The sequence below is a fragment of the Pantherophis guttatus genome, chromosome 1 (assembly GCF_059756535.1).
Source record: "Pantherophis guttatus breed Tessera chromosome 1, ASM5975653v1, whole genome shotgun sequence".
Classification (NCBI taxonomy): domain Eukaryota; kingdom Metazoa; phylum Chordata; class Lepidosauria; order Squamata; family Colubridae; genus Pantherophis; species Pantherophis guttatus.
The window spans coordinates 228,477,246-228,493,932 of NC_142063.1; the positions used below are offsets into that span (position 1 = coordinate 228,477,246).

The 16,687-nt window shown below is 37.3% G+C and overlaps 1 protein-coding gene across 4 annotated transcripts in view; it reads left to right on the top strand.

Annotated features, from left to right (window-relative positions):
- The window catches only part of ADGRB3 (adhesion G protein-coupled receptor B3), a 502,073-nt gene extending 491,955 nt beyond the window's left edge, over positions 1 to 10,118 (top strand). For all 4 annotated transcript variants that reach the window (XM_034431977.3, XM_034431978.3, XM_034431980.3 and 1 more), the window contains 2 exons: positions 5,312 to 5,416; positions 9,205 to 10,118. In XM_034431977.3, coding sequence (XP_034287868.1) covers positions 5,312 to 5,416; positions 9,205 to 9,396 — 297 coding nt within the window. In that variant the 3' untranslated portion in view covers positions 9,397 to 10,118. The remainder of the gene's footprint in view (positions 1 to 5,311; positions 5,417 to 9,204) is intronic.
- Positions 10,119 to 16,687: the final 6,569 nt, after the last annotated feature.

Here is a 16,687-nt window from a genome sequence, read left to right on the forward strand (position 1 = left end):
GGAGTTTTCATAACATAACTGGGGAATGCTAGTTCAGTTAAAACCATTCTGGGATGTAAGTGGAGAAGGAAAGCAGGGAAATAAAAGTGTTATTGCATCTGCTGGTCCAGTTTTCTGATTTCCAGTACTGATGTGTTCTTATATAATGATAATCAGTCACATCCAACAGCCCTCTCCTTCTTCCCACTCGTACTTCAATATCCATGCACTCGAATCTTTAAAAAAGGGGGAGGGGGACGAGGGAGAAAAGTTTTACCTGAAAGATTTAAAAATTACAAAGCTATTTTTACATATATTGTAAAAATATATTCTTGTGCCCAAAGAAAAACAAAGTAGAAGGCATCCACTTAACAATCTTCACAAATGATTTTCTTTCTAAACAGAAAGACAATGAGACATTAAGCACCAAATCAAGTATTAAAAAAGCAATTATAATGTTTTTTTTTCCCCTGAGCATATCAGGAAAAATTACATAATCAAGTAAATCTTGTGAGTCAGACAGTGCCATTTAAAAGGTCAGATATTCCATGTGGTTCTCTTTCTTGGCATTTTTCTCTATGGCAACTGATTTGAAGACATTCTTCTAAGAGAGCAGATTTTACCACTGCTCCTGAAAACATGTAAAAACATTCTGTTCACCTTTATCTTTCACCCGTATTCTACTTCTCAGCCAAAGTCTGGATATTTCACCAAGTTTTACCGGTTTCTACTGCTGTAGAATTTGGTGTTTAAATATAGAGCATACGTATATCACATGTATTTCACATACAGTATCTGTCAAAATCCCACATCTACCATGTGCTCAGCATGAAGGCAGGTATCTCTGTCAAGCAGAAGAACCAATTGGCCAAATAACCAAGTTTGTCAAACAAGAAACTCCCTCTATATTATTTTGAATTTTGAAAGAGGGAGGAAGAGAGAGAGATGCCTTCTCTATCTCAGCATATGCCCTTTGGAATACAATTCGCTCCAAAATACATCTGGTCATGCTTGGAATAACCTTAAAATGTGGCCTTTTCCACATTTTAAGAGTCAGTTATACACAGTGGTGGGATTCAGCCAGTTCGCACCTATTTGGGAGAACCGATTGTTAACTTTCTAAGCAGTTCGGAGAATCGGTTGTTGGAAGAAATCTCCTTTTGTTTTTTTCCACTTTACAGGGCTAATCCTGTAAGGAAGGCAGGAAGGACACATTCTGGTGTTGTTTCTAGCCTAATCTTTATTGCCCTGCTTACAGAAACTGCCTCCCTGGTTAACCCTTATTACATTGTAACAACTAAGGTGAAATGCCCATCGACGCGAGTGACATTGAGTTGGCCACACCCACATAGTCACATGACCACCGTGCCATGCCTACTCAGCTGGTCATTAGGGCAGAGAACCGGTTGTTAAATTATTTAAATCCCGCCACTAGTTATACATATATATACACACAGTATACAGTATGCATATGTATGTATGTATGCATGTGTGTTCATCTTATATTGAACTCTGGGAGACTCCCAATCAACAATTTCTTTTACCAAATTTATATGAGGCCCATTTCACAATTCAAGGTGACTTTAGGCAGCTTACAATGCAATAAAACATGGAGATATTTAAACAATTATAAATATAACAACAGTCATTAAGTCAATGAAGACAACATCAGTAAAAACCGCCAAACATAAATCTATTTAAACCCTAAATGTTAAAAACCTGTCGCTGAAGTTAAATTTCCAAATCCTTGTTAAGCCTCCTCATCAGCCTCATCCAGTAGTGGGTACCACTTACCTTCACTACCAGTTTGGAACTGTGAGCGCGCGGGCAGCGCTTTTACGCATGCACAGAGCATTCGTGATGACGTCCAGGTGGGTGGGCGAAGCCTCCCACCGCTGCCACTACCGGTTCGCCCGAACTGGGGCAAACCGGTAAAAACCCACCACTGGCCTCATTTTATCCCAGCACATGAGGGAAAAGCCACATCTTCAAAGCTTTGCAGAAGGCTAGAAGGGTAGAGGCCTGCTGAAACTTCAGGGGAACAGAAGGATACATAGGGCAAAGTTTGCCACAGGAAAGGCACACTCCCTAGTTCCCGTCAGGTGACAATATTTAGGGGAAGGGACTAGGAGTGTCCCCACCCTATCTGATCTGAGAGTATTGTATATTTTGGATTTGTAATTTGAGTTCACATATAGTGCTAAACAACAACATAACATGCCTAATTTGGCTTAGCATTATGGGGATTCCGCCATTATGATTTACAAGCATACATACAGTACTGTGCAAAAATGACAGTTGTGCCAAAATGCTGTACAGGAAGAAATACAGGAAGATACTTGTCCATCATACCATACCATCAGGGAGGTGTGTGATTGGCCTTAAATTGATTATGCAGCAGGACAATGGCCCCAAACACACAGCCAATGTCATTAAGAAGTATCTTCAGCATAAAGGGCAAGGAGTGTTCAGGTGCAAGTTCAGATTTGGATTTCTATTCTGTTCACTTATTTTCCATTTTGTTAATTGATAAAAAATAAACTATTAACACTTCTATTTCTGAAAGTATTCTTAATTTATAGTATTTTTTGCACAACTGCCTAACACTTTTGCACAATACTTATATACTAGAGGTAAACAAATCAAGAACAAAGCAGGACCTGAGGCATTTCTTGAAACTTTAGAACTGACATTTAACTACCATTGGTAACAAGTGAGGACTCAGCTTCTCACCATTTTGATGTGGAAATATTCAGAAATAGTGGTGTAATGTTAAAATATATTTAATGCAATTAAACATTTTCAATTCCCTTCACAATCTGAAAACACAAGCTACTCGTTTATTTTAACCCATGGTTTAACCATGGTTTAGTTTATATGAATGTAGCCCTAATCCATTTGATTTATGCCAAATATATCCTCCACTTATAAACTCACTTAGCTTCCTTCAAAATCAATAATAAATAATTATGAAATGCAATTGATTAAGTAGCTAAATAATTGTTTTTCAGTAAAATTAAGTGTAGACTTAAAATTGTCTTAGAGATGCAGTACTAAGAACTGAATAGTCAGTAGCAAATTTGTTCCCAATCACAAATTGTAAGCTTATCTGGCCAAATAACCCTTTTCAGACCTCTGTGCTAAAGGTAGCCAGGCATACAGATATCTTAAAGATAGAAGCTCCTTGTATACTGTTGTATTTTGATTCAAAACTCTTTCCCTTGTGGATCTCCTTTAAATAGACCAAAAGCTTATAAGGATCACCACATAAACCAGAGATTGTCAACATGATGCCTTCAGGCACCATTGCATACATGATGCTCTCAATGATGCCCATTGTATCCCAAACTAAACAAAATTTAATTCTAAAAAAAGTGACTGTTGTCATATGGAATCACCACATCTTGTATGTCTTTAAGCTTGAAGCCACCTTAGATGTCACAATTTTAGTCCTCTTTATCGCGAAATGTAAGTGACATTTCTATTCTAAGAAGCATGTATAAAATGACAAAACATGTCCCACATTTTATTATCTGTGTTTGCACTCCTTTGCTAAGTTTCTTTCAACGCCATTTCTTACCACGAGGTATATTTAGCAGACAATCATTTTGAAAGTGAAATTAAAAAACAACAACACATGCACATATATCTGCATGCATATCTGTAGAGCTGAGTATGCTCCTGAGAAGTTTTAAAATGGCTATTTTTGCAAATCTCCAGAAGGTCACTTGAGTGAGATCTCCATAAATTTAGGTCAGCTTTCTCCGCTACATATTCTGCCCTTCAAGAAGCATCTCACAATCCTAGTGAGGTTAATTGGTTCGTAAATGCTTCCTGTGTCCTCGTGCCCGCATCATGAAATAATATGACACTTCCTTCAGCATGAAAAATTTAGGACTATAATGCTGAAATGTATTGTTCTGATAACCCTCCTCCTTTGCTATTTGAATCAGAAGCATCGCTCATAATTTGATTATGACCTTACCAAAATGCAGATGCATAAGCCATACCCTATACAGGTGTTATAGGTGTGCATCCAGGAGTGAAATTCAACCGGTTCTATCTGGCTCAGGCAAACTGGTAGCAGCAGCCGCGGGAGACTCCGCCCACCCACGCGGACATCATGATGTCACTTTTTTGTGACATTTTAAGCCTCTGTGCATGCACAGACGACAGTGCACACACATTTGCGAACCGGTAGGGAAGCTAAGTGAATTTTACCCCTGTGTGCATCCCACTTCTGAGTAATGAGAATTTGTGGGGGTGGGGTTGCCAGTGATTATTGAGAAAGAGATCGCTGGAGAATAATCCCATTGCTGTTCTGCCTGTCCCTAGAGTAAGTCCAAAATGAAGATTTTCTGCTATCCCTCTCTTTCAAAGCAGAACCTCTAGTGCTGTAGGAGAGCCAGGAGAGACTGTCCCCTTGCCTTGTTTCTAGGAAACCAGGGCCAGGAGTGGGAGGAATCCATTCGTAGGATGAGTTGTTTCCTTTGTGGTTTCCATGGTGTTAGAATTGTGATAACAGATGGAGAATTCTCTCCTTGCTGTTAGCTAAAAATCTCCCTGTTCAATATACAGGTAGCCCTCAACTTACGACCACAACTGAGCTCGACTGCTAAGAGAGCCAGTTGTTAAGTGAGTTTTACCCCAATTGATGGCCTTTCTTGACAACATTGTTAAGTGGATCACTACAGTTTTTAAGTTAGGTACACGGCCGTGGAGTGAATCTGGCTTCTCCGTTGACTTTGCTTGTCAGAAGGTCTCCAGAGGGAATCATGTGACCCTGCCAAGCATTTGAATTTTGATCAGGTGGCCATGGGGATGCTGCAATGGTCATAAAGGTGAGAAATGGTCAGAAGTCACTTTTTTCAGAGCCATTGTAACTTTGAATAGTCACTAAATGAACTGTTATAAGTTGAGGGTGACCTATAGTCCTCCTTGTCACTGGTCTCACAATATTTTGCTGATCAGGAATATTTACAACTATTGGATTTTCCAAGTTCTCAATATGGGCCTTCTTCCAGAAAAATTTCTTTAAAACTAATTTTAAGTGTCAAGCAAAGAAGATCATTCGTAGTGGTACTTAGCTTCTTGTGATGATGCATCTTCAGAAACACAAAATAAGCCAGCACTGTTTTTCAGGAATTCCAGAATGTGCAAGGGAGAAACAGCCCTCCAATTCCAACAGCAGATCAAATATATGACATGGCCTGTTTCATCTCCACATCTTGGCCAAATTCAATTTGCTTTGTTATGTTGGAGGAAATAATGGTTGTTTGAAAAAAAAAATATGCTCATTATAAATACTAAGCAATTATATTCCATTTTGCAGAAGGTCATGCATACGAGGAAGAGACACATGGAACTGTTTCAAGAATTAAATCAGAAATTTCAGACACTAGACAGATTTAGAGATGTACCAAAATCAGGAAGTATGGTAAGTATGGAATATATAATTTTAACTTCCACTTATGTAAGAAAGCCATATTTTTTAGAACTGTTGGGATGGGGGACAACACCATAAATTTAAGATAATTATTCAAAAATGTGTATATTACTTAATGTAAGTTAATAAAAGTATCCAAGAAGTGGAATATTACTCATAAAGCTCAGCTGCTAGTGATAAGGGCAGATTTAGAAAACATCGTTGAAATTCATTGCTTATCAGATACTCATATAAATACTTTTTATAAAGGAGATGTCCCAATATCCACTTTCCACAATTCTTCTAATATTCTTGATTCTTGAATATTCTAATTCTTGAATAATACTACGAATATTAGATTCTAATGTTCATAGTTTTGCTTTGGTGACATCTAGCATTAATTATGACATCTAGCATTATGAACTATACATATAATGGTGTTTGAAAACTGATTGGAAATTTTAGGTAGCTTAAAATTTAAATTTTAATCTTAAATTGTTGCTTAAATATGCCATCTACTTTTACCAAAAATAAACAGATTTTGTTGGCTTCCAGTCAATTTCCAAGCAGAACTCAAATAGTTGGTAGTTAGCTCCATATGTCATAATTAATTGAAATAGAAGTGTTCTTCCATAAAGAAACAACCATCCTTTACATTATCATCTTTAGAAACTTTCTTAGTATCCCTGCTTTAGAGATACATTGATAGAATCTTCTCAGAAGTGGCATTCTTAGTTCTTTTAAATCTTTCAGATTTTTAAAAACCCTTATTCACTTTTTGATATGTTGCTTTTTGTCATTTAATGTGATATATAGATGATGGATAGATTGTGTGGGAGAGAGGGGGGAGGGAGAGAGAGAGAGAGAGAGATGATAGGTTATGGTATAGTGGCATGTGGCACTATACTTGTCACAGGGTTCCTAATTCCCACAATATAGCATGGCAATACTCTAATATATCCTAATATGGCACGGCAACACAGGATGCACAGTGGAGATGCTGACTAAAGCAGAGGTTTCTTCCACTTCACTTAGTGCAACTGCCATTTTCATAAACAACCTACAGACATAAATGCCAACAAACGATGCCAGGGATCTGTGGGATTCCCTGCGTACAAAGTTACGGCCTAAACATTGGCATTTGAACGTAGATCTTTTTAACATTTATATTTCATTGTGTTTTACTAATCAAAGTGAAATGTTAATGTATATATTGCCAGTCCACGTATGAGACATGCCATCTTCTTTTTGTGCCATATCTGACATCGAACGTTGGCAATCATATGGGTGATCCTATTTTTATCAATAGTCGCACGAAAAAGTCCTGTTGAGTTTTGTCCAAACCAGTCCCTTAGATATTGAAGCCATGATGTTCTTCTTCTGCCTGAACCTTGTTTGCCTTTAATTTCCTTGGAGGATTAAGTGAAGTATGCCGTATTTTTCTGGGTGTCACACAGTGGTGGGATTCAGCCAGTTCGCACCACTTCGGGAGAACTGGTTGTTAACTTTCTGAGCCGTTTGGCAAACTGGTTGTTAGAAGAAATCATTAGGGCAGAGAACCGGTTGTTAAATTACTTGAATCCCACCACTGGTGTCACGTCACATGTCATGTCATACGATAAAACCTCCTCTGGTTTACTGGGACTACTCCTCCAGATGAGATCAACTTCTGTCAGATGACTAAACTCACCATTCTTCTTCCAGCACTGTCTCTGCTCCCAAGATTAGGGAGAACAATTGATGGATGCTTTGCCCACCAGCAAGGAGACCCATTTAGCACCTTAACTACCTCCACAGTCATTTACTAGGATAACACCAGATACAATGCCTCATTCACTAATGAGGCAGGCCTAGGATTAACTATAGAGGGCAGAGCAAATGTATGTCAACACAGTCTGTGCCCTCTGGAAGACAGCAGATGAAACTGGTTCTTTGTATATGCCCTAAGGATCTGTCCCTCTTACTTTGGCAAATTCAAATATAAAGACAGCCTAAAACTTTGACAATCAAATGCAAAAATAAATAAAATAAAAATACCGCCAATATAAGTTATTGCAATTTAATAGTTAGGATGAGTATTGTTCTTATATAATATTAGCAAAAACAAAACAATTGAACTTTTTTTGATAATTTTCATTCATAAAGCAATTTACTGTTATAATGTACAATTGAAATAAACACAATTTTAAGTAAATCTACATTTTTTGTATTCTGTACAGAAGGCTGCAAATTTAAGAGGAGTTAGGGTGCTAAGTGCCTTCAGCACCATATTAAAATGAAACTCCAGTGTTTTAAGATTGAGCCTCTCTTAAAAGATTGTTAGCAAGTGATTTATTAGCTTTGGTGTAAATTAGAAACAGATTCCATGTTAATTAAAACAATCCTTAGGATTATAGAGGCCCATTTCTGCTTTTATCTGACGTAAGACCTTCTCCGCATTAAGAGCTTTCCTGTTTTGCATCACTGTTCCTTCATTAAAGAAGGTTGTCAATCTTTTCTTCTGTCGGGCAGTTTATCTAGTAATACACAGTGTGAGCACATTCAAAGCTGAACAGAAAACAATATAGGATTTAAAAAAAAAAAATTCCATGAGAGCTTATGGGGGCAAACTCATTTCTCTGGTAGAATTTTTTTTAAAGGATTACTCATCAGCCTGATCTTCCTGCTTCTATATTAGGCCAATCCAGGCAGTGAGAAGCAGCATAAATCAAGGAGGAATCGACTTTAATAAACTGTATTTTATAACTCTAGGGCAACTAGCAAGAATATCTAGCATCATCATGAATTTTTGGTACGCTTGTACTATGAACAAAGCAAGCATTTTTGCTTTGTGTCCAAAATTGTAAAGGAAAATAAGAGTCTCTAAGACCTGCGAGACTATAGTGACTTGCGGGGGTTTTGTATGTTTAAAAAAAGCAATGATTAAATTAGCTTACGTTTTTTAGTCAAACTGGGTGGTCATTTCATCTATATTGGAACCGTAGTGCATGCAATAGGGATCTTTGTTGCCTTACTATTCCCTGCCACTGGTGTCCTGTTTGGAAAAAATGTCCTTTTCTATATGTGAACAAAAGATTTAAAAGAAGTGTTCCAAAGAATTAGGACAAAATAAAATTCCCTGGTGTAAAAGGAGTAGGAAAATTTCAGTTTCTCTCTCCTTATATATGTGTTCCCACATGAGATTGTATGTGTATTGGGATTTTCTTAAAGGGATAATTTGTGCAAAGTGATAAAAATATAGATATCATTTGCATCCCTTAAGCTTATGATCCAAAGCCAATTCTTCACATATAACCATCCATAGAAAGGAAGCTATGCTACTTTTTCCTGTAGGGGCTTCCAAACCACTATCAACTTCGGTTCACAGCAAAGCATGAAATCTGTAACTTCATAACAATCTTCAATCACTTCTTGTCTGTCATGACCGCCCCCTTTTCCAAGAAATGTCAATTGAACATACAGCTGCCAGGGATGGTCGGTGAACTCTTAATTTGCTCAGTTTTCAGTTCAGTGCTGGGAATTCATTTGGCAGCTTTCTTGGCAAACCTTCCAGTGTATCAGTGACCTCCCCGTGGAATGGGATGAGAGAATGGACACTGAATATAGGCCAGGCTGACTCCCTTCAATGATAATACCTTCTCTTATGCCAAACAGAGATAAATCGGCTTATCTTCTGATGACTGATTTCCCCATGTGATTTCTTGAATAAGCTAAAACAGAAAAGGAAATGTTATTTTTATATTCTTTTTAATCATTCTCTCTCTTCCCCCCCCCCATCCTAAATCTCCCAATTTTCACAGGAAAATCCAGCAGGAAGCAGCAAGAGTCCCTGGGACAGTTTCAAAACCCCAAGCGATTACCAACATTATACCACCATCAACGTATTAGATTCAGAAGCAAAAGATGCTTTAGAACTAAGACCAGCAGAATGGGAAAAATGTCTGAACTTGCCTTTAGACGTACAAGAAGGTGATTTTCAAACCGAGGTTTAATGACAGGTGAAATAAACTGAGGCGCAAAGCTTATCCTAGAATCATTTTGTTTGCACTGACGTTCCAGAGACGTTGGAAAGCCTGACCCAGCCTGTTTGGACACCATGGCTAAGGCATATCAGCACCTTCCTGGGCCAGAAGTCAGTGGGTTTTCTTGTCACACAATCGATTTCCACTAGCCAACCTAGTGGAGGCCCCAAGGTGTACAATTCTTACCATCGTGTCTTGTAAGTACCCGTGGAATGGATTTGTAAGGTCAATCTTTATAGATAAACCTCAGACAACGGTTCATGTTGTAACAGCTTCATTTGGTTTAGTTTTCAAAAAACTTCACCATGAAGCACAATGTATATATTTATGCAGTTTTTAAAGTTTATAACAGTCTGTTTGGCCATTACTACACTTTTTACTTTATAATATAAAAAAAAGAAGAAGAGGAGGAGGAGGAGAAGGAAGAAGAAGCAAAAGAAGAAGAGGAAGAAGAAGAGGAAGCAGAGGAAAGCAAAGTTTTGTTGTCATTAAATGAATGTCTGTTGAGCTACATTCTTCATTGCTTTAAATGCAATAAAGTAATAATCTCACTTTTATATGAATAATATATTTCACATCTTTATTATTGCAGTTTTCTCTGGGAAGCTCGGAATAGCTTTTCCTGCTGCAGCTGTGTATAAAATATTTAAAATGTTGTATGGTGTAAATAAACTTTTGTCTACATATCAGTATTTTCAGTGCATTTTATTTTGGATTTGTTGATCTGAAATTTGCATATTTATAATGTTTTTTTAACAACACTGAAGCCGAAAAATGTACTCAGAATGTTAATAGTGTACTGTTATTACTCCTTTGGGACTAATGATTTCTCAAATGTAATAATAGGCTTGCCAAGCTGTTCTTTTTTTTTTTTTTCTAATCTATGAAGGCAACATACAATGTAAATTGGACTTGTCAGAGCATTGCTACATTCATTCTATTATATGTGAATCGTAGTCCTTTTCCATCTTGCCACAGAAAGAAAATTTCTAGACAAACACTGTGCGAGTTTCAGAACACGGAGACTGAGAAAAATGTTTTGTTTTTTTTAATTTACTTACTTACCATCTTACTATAATGACATTTTATGATACTTTCTCCTTTTTTTCTGTAGCCAAAAAAGATGTATTATCTCCTTCAGGACTGGGGTACATAGCATGATGCTTATGCTAGAAGAAGAATGACTAGAGACTATAGCAATCCACGTGTGATTGACCACTACCTAAACACAGTAGGCAACGGGTGGGGCTCCTGATGTTCTTAACTTCAGCTCCCAGCAGCCCTAACCCTGTGAGCATTGATGAGGAATTATGGGAACTGGAGTCCAAGAACATCTGAAGGACCAGCCACTGTCTATCTTCTAAGATAGTAGCAAATCACAACCTCAAGCAGAATGAAGATATTTTTACCCAATATTTTGTATGCTGAATTAAATTTTATAATATGTAAAGAAGGCAGTATTAAATAAATATATGAAATCCAACTGGCCTGCGTGGTACAATAAAGACATTTTGAAATGCAAATGTTAGTTAAATGCAGAATCATCCACCTAGTTGTATCATTTAAGCATTTGTCATTGTGATGGTTGCAGACACACTTTTAAAGCATCCCTGGATTGGGGGGGGGGGATCTATTTATTTACCTAATGACAAGGAAGGGTTGGATTTTTCTCTCATGTCTTCCTTTGACTTTGAGAACCACAATCACAGCTTTTCAAATTCTGGAACTGACTCCTGTAATTTTATCAATTTATTTGTTCGTTTCAGAAAATTTATATGGCCGCCCAACTCACTTTCAGCGAGTACTTGAGCATTATGAGAGTCCAAGCAAAACTTGATACAACAGATACTTTCCTGTAAAAAAACAGTAGTGAAGCTGGATGGAGGCACCAGTGCAAGGAATAATCTTTGTCCTTGTTGAAATCTCACTCAGAATCAGCCATCTTGGGCCTATTGCAAGAAGTTTCCTCCCAATGAGCTCTAGCAGGGAGCTCATTCCTCATTTGGCCGTGGTGGACAAGGTCTCAATCTTTTCTCTTCCACCCGAGGTACTTGCAGGATCACCTCCTATCGGCCTCCCACCGCCCAGTGTGCGCACATAGGATTGCCCTCCTACGGGTGCCATCGACCAGGCAATGCTGGCTGGTGGCGCCCAGGATGAGGGCATTCTCTGTGGCCACGCAGACCCTCTGGAACGAGCTACCCATTGAGCTCCGGACGGCCCCTGACCTCCCTTCCTTCCGCAAGGACCTAAAGACATGGCTTTTTAATCAAATTGCCTGATCTGTTTAGGAGTTTTATTTTAATTGTGGGGGGTTTTACTGATTTTTATTGGATATTTATTGTTGTTTTTATCCTGTGAGCCGCCCCGAGTCCTTCGGGAGAAGGGCGGCATATAAATATTATAATAAATAAATAAATAAATAAATAAATAAATAAATAAATAAATAAAGCTAAACTCCTCATATACCCACCTTGGCTATTGGATGTCAAAACAACCTATAAACCAAGGGTTCCAAATGTATGATTTTGAAACAATCTAGTTTGTGGTCCTCCAAATATGGTTTGGTTTGCAATCACTATTTCCCTGAAAATAAGACTTAACTGGAAAATAAGCCCTAGCATGATTTTTCCAGATGCACGTAATATAAGCCCTACCCCCCAAAATAAGCCCCAGTTAAAATTGTCAGCCAGACAGATGCATTTAGTACCAGAAAATAAGACCTAACTGGAAAATAAGACCTAATTTGTCTTTTGAAGCAAAAATTAATATATTTTCGAGGAAACACATATGCCTCTTCACCTAAATGCCACAATATGATTCTATTAAAGGAAAATGCTGTTGCTCAGCTGCATTGAATAAAGGCAGAACTGTTTCTCCTGTTCTGCCATTTAAGAGAAATTTCTAACAACTGAAACACCATTCTGTACATTATGACAAACTAGCTAAGATTACTGCCCTTTCTGGTTTAGACCTTTAACTGCTGCAACAACCTGTGATCTGTGTGATTGAACAGTAGCTGATACGACAATCACTGAGAAAGTGTCTGTATCATTGGGCCGATAACTTTTTAGATCACATAATGACGTAGCAGTCATCCTATATAGAGCACACTATTGCTTCCATTCAGAACCTGGTGTAAGCTCTTGGTTATCAGTGAATTAGTATATCTGCATTATATTGGTGTAACTAATGCCATTTTCAAAAAGTAGGTGTTTCTACCATCACTACAGGGCTATAGAGTTGAGCCAGCCTGACATTTTCCCACCAAGTTTCTATCCATTCCATCTCCGGAACGTGTGCTCTTCCGCTTATGCTGTCAACTCTCAGTTGTTAAATATATGGCATTGTAAATTCTTTATTGTAAGATTGGATTGTGGCAGCCTTCCAGGGGGAAAATAACCCACCAAAGCTGTGTGCTGTAGTTCCTGCCTTGAGAACAAATCAAGCTACCCTTTTTTTCAATAATCTTTGCTGGGCTAATCTTTGAAAAATAATTAAAATATATTAATGCACTTGTAATATAGTCAATATTTTTTTAAAAAAGCATGTCATAGATTATAAAATTCAACTATTTGATTAGCTGAATTAATAAATTGACTGCATTCAAAGACACGGTCAGGTTCATGAAAAGAATTGTTTGAAAAATTTAAAAAAAAGAAAAAAGAATTTAAAAAAAATATTAGTATAAATTAGGACTGTATTGAGGGTTTTCTTGTTCTATGTATATAATGACAAAGAGTTAATGTTCTGATGTTTTTTTATTTATTGTTGTATGATTCAAACAAAGGCCTCATGCAGTAAAACACACATAGCAATTAAAATGCAGGCAAAATATTAACATAAAATCAAGTAAATTAAAACTGTGAGAGAGGCACCAGTCAATTTCTATAGACTAATGCTACAGATGGAAACAATTTCTCCACTGACCTTCATAAACATTTTTCATTTACAAGGAAAACAATGGTCTTTTCATCTTGGGAAAATTTTAAATTTAAATAGGCTTATACATTCTGATCTCTAATTGAATATAGTGGGCATAAGAATTGAGTTGCAGATTTAACTTCCATGCATATGCAGGTATGATTTTCATATAGTAGATTGTTGCCTTGAAGAGTAATATGTTGACTCAGGTCAGAGGGTGGGGATCCTATACATGTTCTTGAATAACTAGTTAGGAAGAATGTAAGGAGAAGGGAAAATTCTACCATAATAAATATGAGAAATGTTAGCCCTATCCCTCAGAATAGCTAAGTCCCCAATCTCCAAAAAATCTGCTAAAGTTTCATCAAGCTTTAGGATAAATATGGTCTTCACCAACCACAATGTATCAATCAATATTCTAAGTCAGCTAGGACTGGGCCAATGCTGCTAAGAGACATAGAAATTCGGAAGCAGATTTTTCCATGTGGATCCCAAACTATAGTGATGGGAAGTAGCCAGAAGTAGTTGGAGTTCCTCTAAAGCTAGAAGCAGAAGTTGGTGGAAATGGTTGGGACAGCCTTACCAGTAATTGTTGATTATCAGTAGTACATTGATAGTCAGTTGTCTAAATGAGAAAGTAGGAACCCCTTTCGTTTCTCCTCTGTAGCTCTCCTATTTATGGGAGATGCTTGTCTCATGATCTGTTTGATCACATTTGTCTGTCATGGCATTTGGTGGAGATTGCTCACTATCAGTCTCCCAGGACTCCCTTCCCTTCCCCAAGAGAGGAGAAAGAGTTTTAAAATAATTAATTCTCTTGAATATTCAAAATTATACTTCACTCAGATTTATTTATTTTTTAAAAAAATCAAATCAACCTTTGAAAACATTTTTAAAAATATGTATGTTGAAGTTTGAACTGCTTGCCAACATTTATAGTCTTCTCTGAAACAATACTGAGTTGGACACCTGGCCCTCCAATTTGGCTTAAGCATAGGCATTGTCACAGGGTTAGTTATCATTGTTCGTAAACCAGGCAATTATGGAGAACAGGGCTATTATTCTTATTTAGTCTGGAAGACATATTGAGGATGTCTATGCAGACTACAGATTACAGTCTTTCTCTGCTCCACTCACTATTAATTCTATACAATTAGCTTTGTAGAATGCCTTATTCTAAAAATACATAGCTAGGATCTACCCAAATATAGGTACTCTTAAAGTGCAAGAATTAATAACTTAAAGGTTGTAGTCTTATCTGGGAATGGAAATAAACTCCACTAAGGTCAAGTCTACTTGTGGGCTATAAAGTCATGTGGTTTTAAAATGCTGGTATGAAATGAACTGTCTTTGGTCTTCTAAAATGGTTGTTCATCCATTATGTTGAAATCAAATAAAGCCAACTATGAAGGGGTCATTGTGGAAACATCAGAGTTATGTATGTCATTATAAACAATAATGCTGACAAAAGAATACTTTCCCTCAGGCATTTTCTCCAGTTAAAAGCAAATATTTGTTTCTTTATTAAAATTTTCCTCTACTGCAGTCTTCATGGACATCAACAATAGCAGGAGCACTGTCTCTTTCTGTAAATACATAGGTCTACCTACTTTCAACAGAGTCCTACTTCATCTTTTGCATATACCCTAAAATTATTGGATTTCAATCTGCACTGGAAGCAACACTTCGGATATATTTTCTGAGGACAATTCAATCCCTCTTTTCCATTTTCTGAGAAGAAAATGCATTTTCCTTCCCACTGTGTCTCAAAAAGGCATCAGCAGTTATCCAAATCAAGTTCAGTCTTTGATAAGAAAGATCCAAGGGACAATTCAGCATGACGCTTCATTATTTTTTGTGCTCTTGAAAGCTTGCCTGTGAATCTCATGAATATTGTCATAGCTAAAACTGGGTGCTGCAAACAGTCGAGCAAGTTGAAGGAGCTTTATAAATAAATGTTGATGCAAGTTATAAATAAACGTTGATTTCTTCATGCTTAAATAAGATCAAAGGTATTTCAACATCCTCGTCAAGGTAGCCCTGCAAGCTATAACTGCTTCTTCTATATTTTTATGTGAGTATAAATCTGTTTCCAAGGCCTGATTTCAGCTGACACTGGACTAAGAGCTCTTTCAGAACATGCATATCAATAATTAAGCAAATTAGATATTTCTGTTTCACATCTTGCATTTGGGGAAGAACAAAGAAATTTGACTTCACATCCTACTTTTTCCATTACAGCAAGTTTGTAGAGCACTCTGTTCATTCTTTTGTCCAAACGTGGTCTGGAAATATAACTTGTCATGAAGCTATGGTTCTCTGTTGTGGTTTTCCACAGGTTGACTATGTTGGGTAGATGGAGGAAAGTAAGAATTTCAAGAACCTCTTTCTGCGTATTAGAACTGCTCTGCTACAGCAGAATATAGGAGCTACAATAATGCTTGTGTTTGTTGTTGGGTTACAAAATAGGGTACCTTACAAGTGAATATGGAAGGTTTTACTTACTGTATCTTTCAATAAAAACTAAATATTTGGTACTCCTGATGGGGGAGGAAGATTGATTTATAAAAATCAGTAATGAGGCTCTTTTCATCTGTTATATTACCACATTCCACCTTCCATTAATCAAGAGATCTAAACATTTATAAATAATAATGCATTAAAAAAATAACCTAATGCATATTTAATCATTTTAATTGGGAAACTAGGATATTTTTTTTAAAGTGAATGAAATAGAGAATCATAGAGTCCAAAGAAGCTACTTAGGCCATCCATTCACCACAGATGCCAGTCTTGTCTCCTTGGACATACCCAATAAAGGTCAACACTCTGGGTAAATGATTCTACTACCAAATTGTTCTTATTGTTAGGAAGTGTAGTTCTTTTTTCTCCTAATGTTCAAAGAAGAATCTGCCATCCAGATGCCAACCTAAATCCATTATTCCATGGCTTGCATTCTAGACTAAGAGAGGACTAAATTTGTCTTCAATAAGGCTTCCCTTTAGATAGATTTGGAGTGTTATTCTAACTAGCCTCAGTTTTCCCTTTTCAAACTAAGTTTATAGACCAGTAGTGGGATTCAAATCCCGACGCTACCAGTTTGCTCATGGGCGCACGTGTGTGAGTGCGCACACACGATGCTTCCGCGCATGTGCAGAGATGTCTGGGCAGGTGGGCAGAGCCTCCCGCCACAGCCACTACCAGTTTGCCCAATCCAGGGCAAACCGGTAGCAACCCACCACTGTTATAGACCCTCTTTGAATGTCTCCCTGTTTCTCAAAAGTACAATGCCTGGAACTGGATGCAATACTCAAAATAATCAACCCTAAAAAGGAAG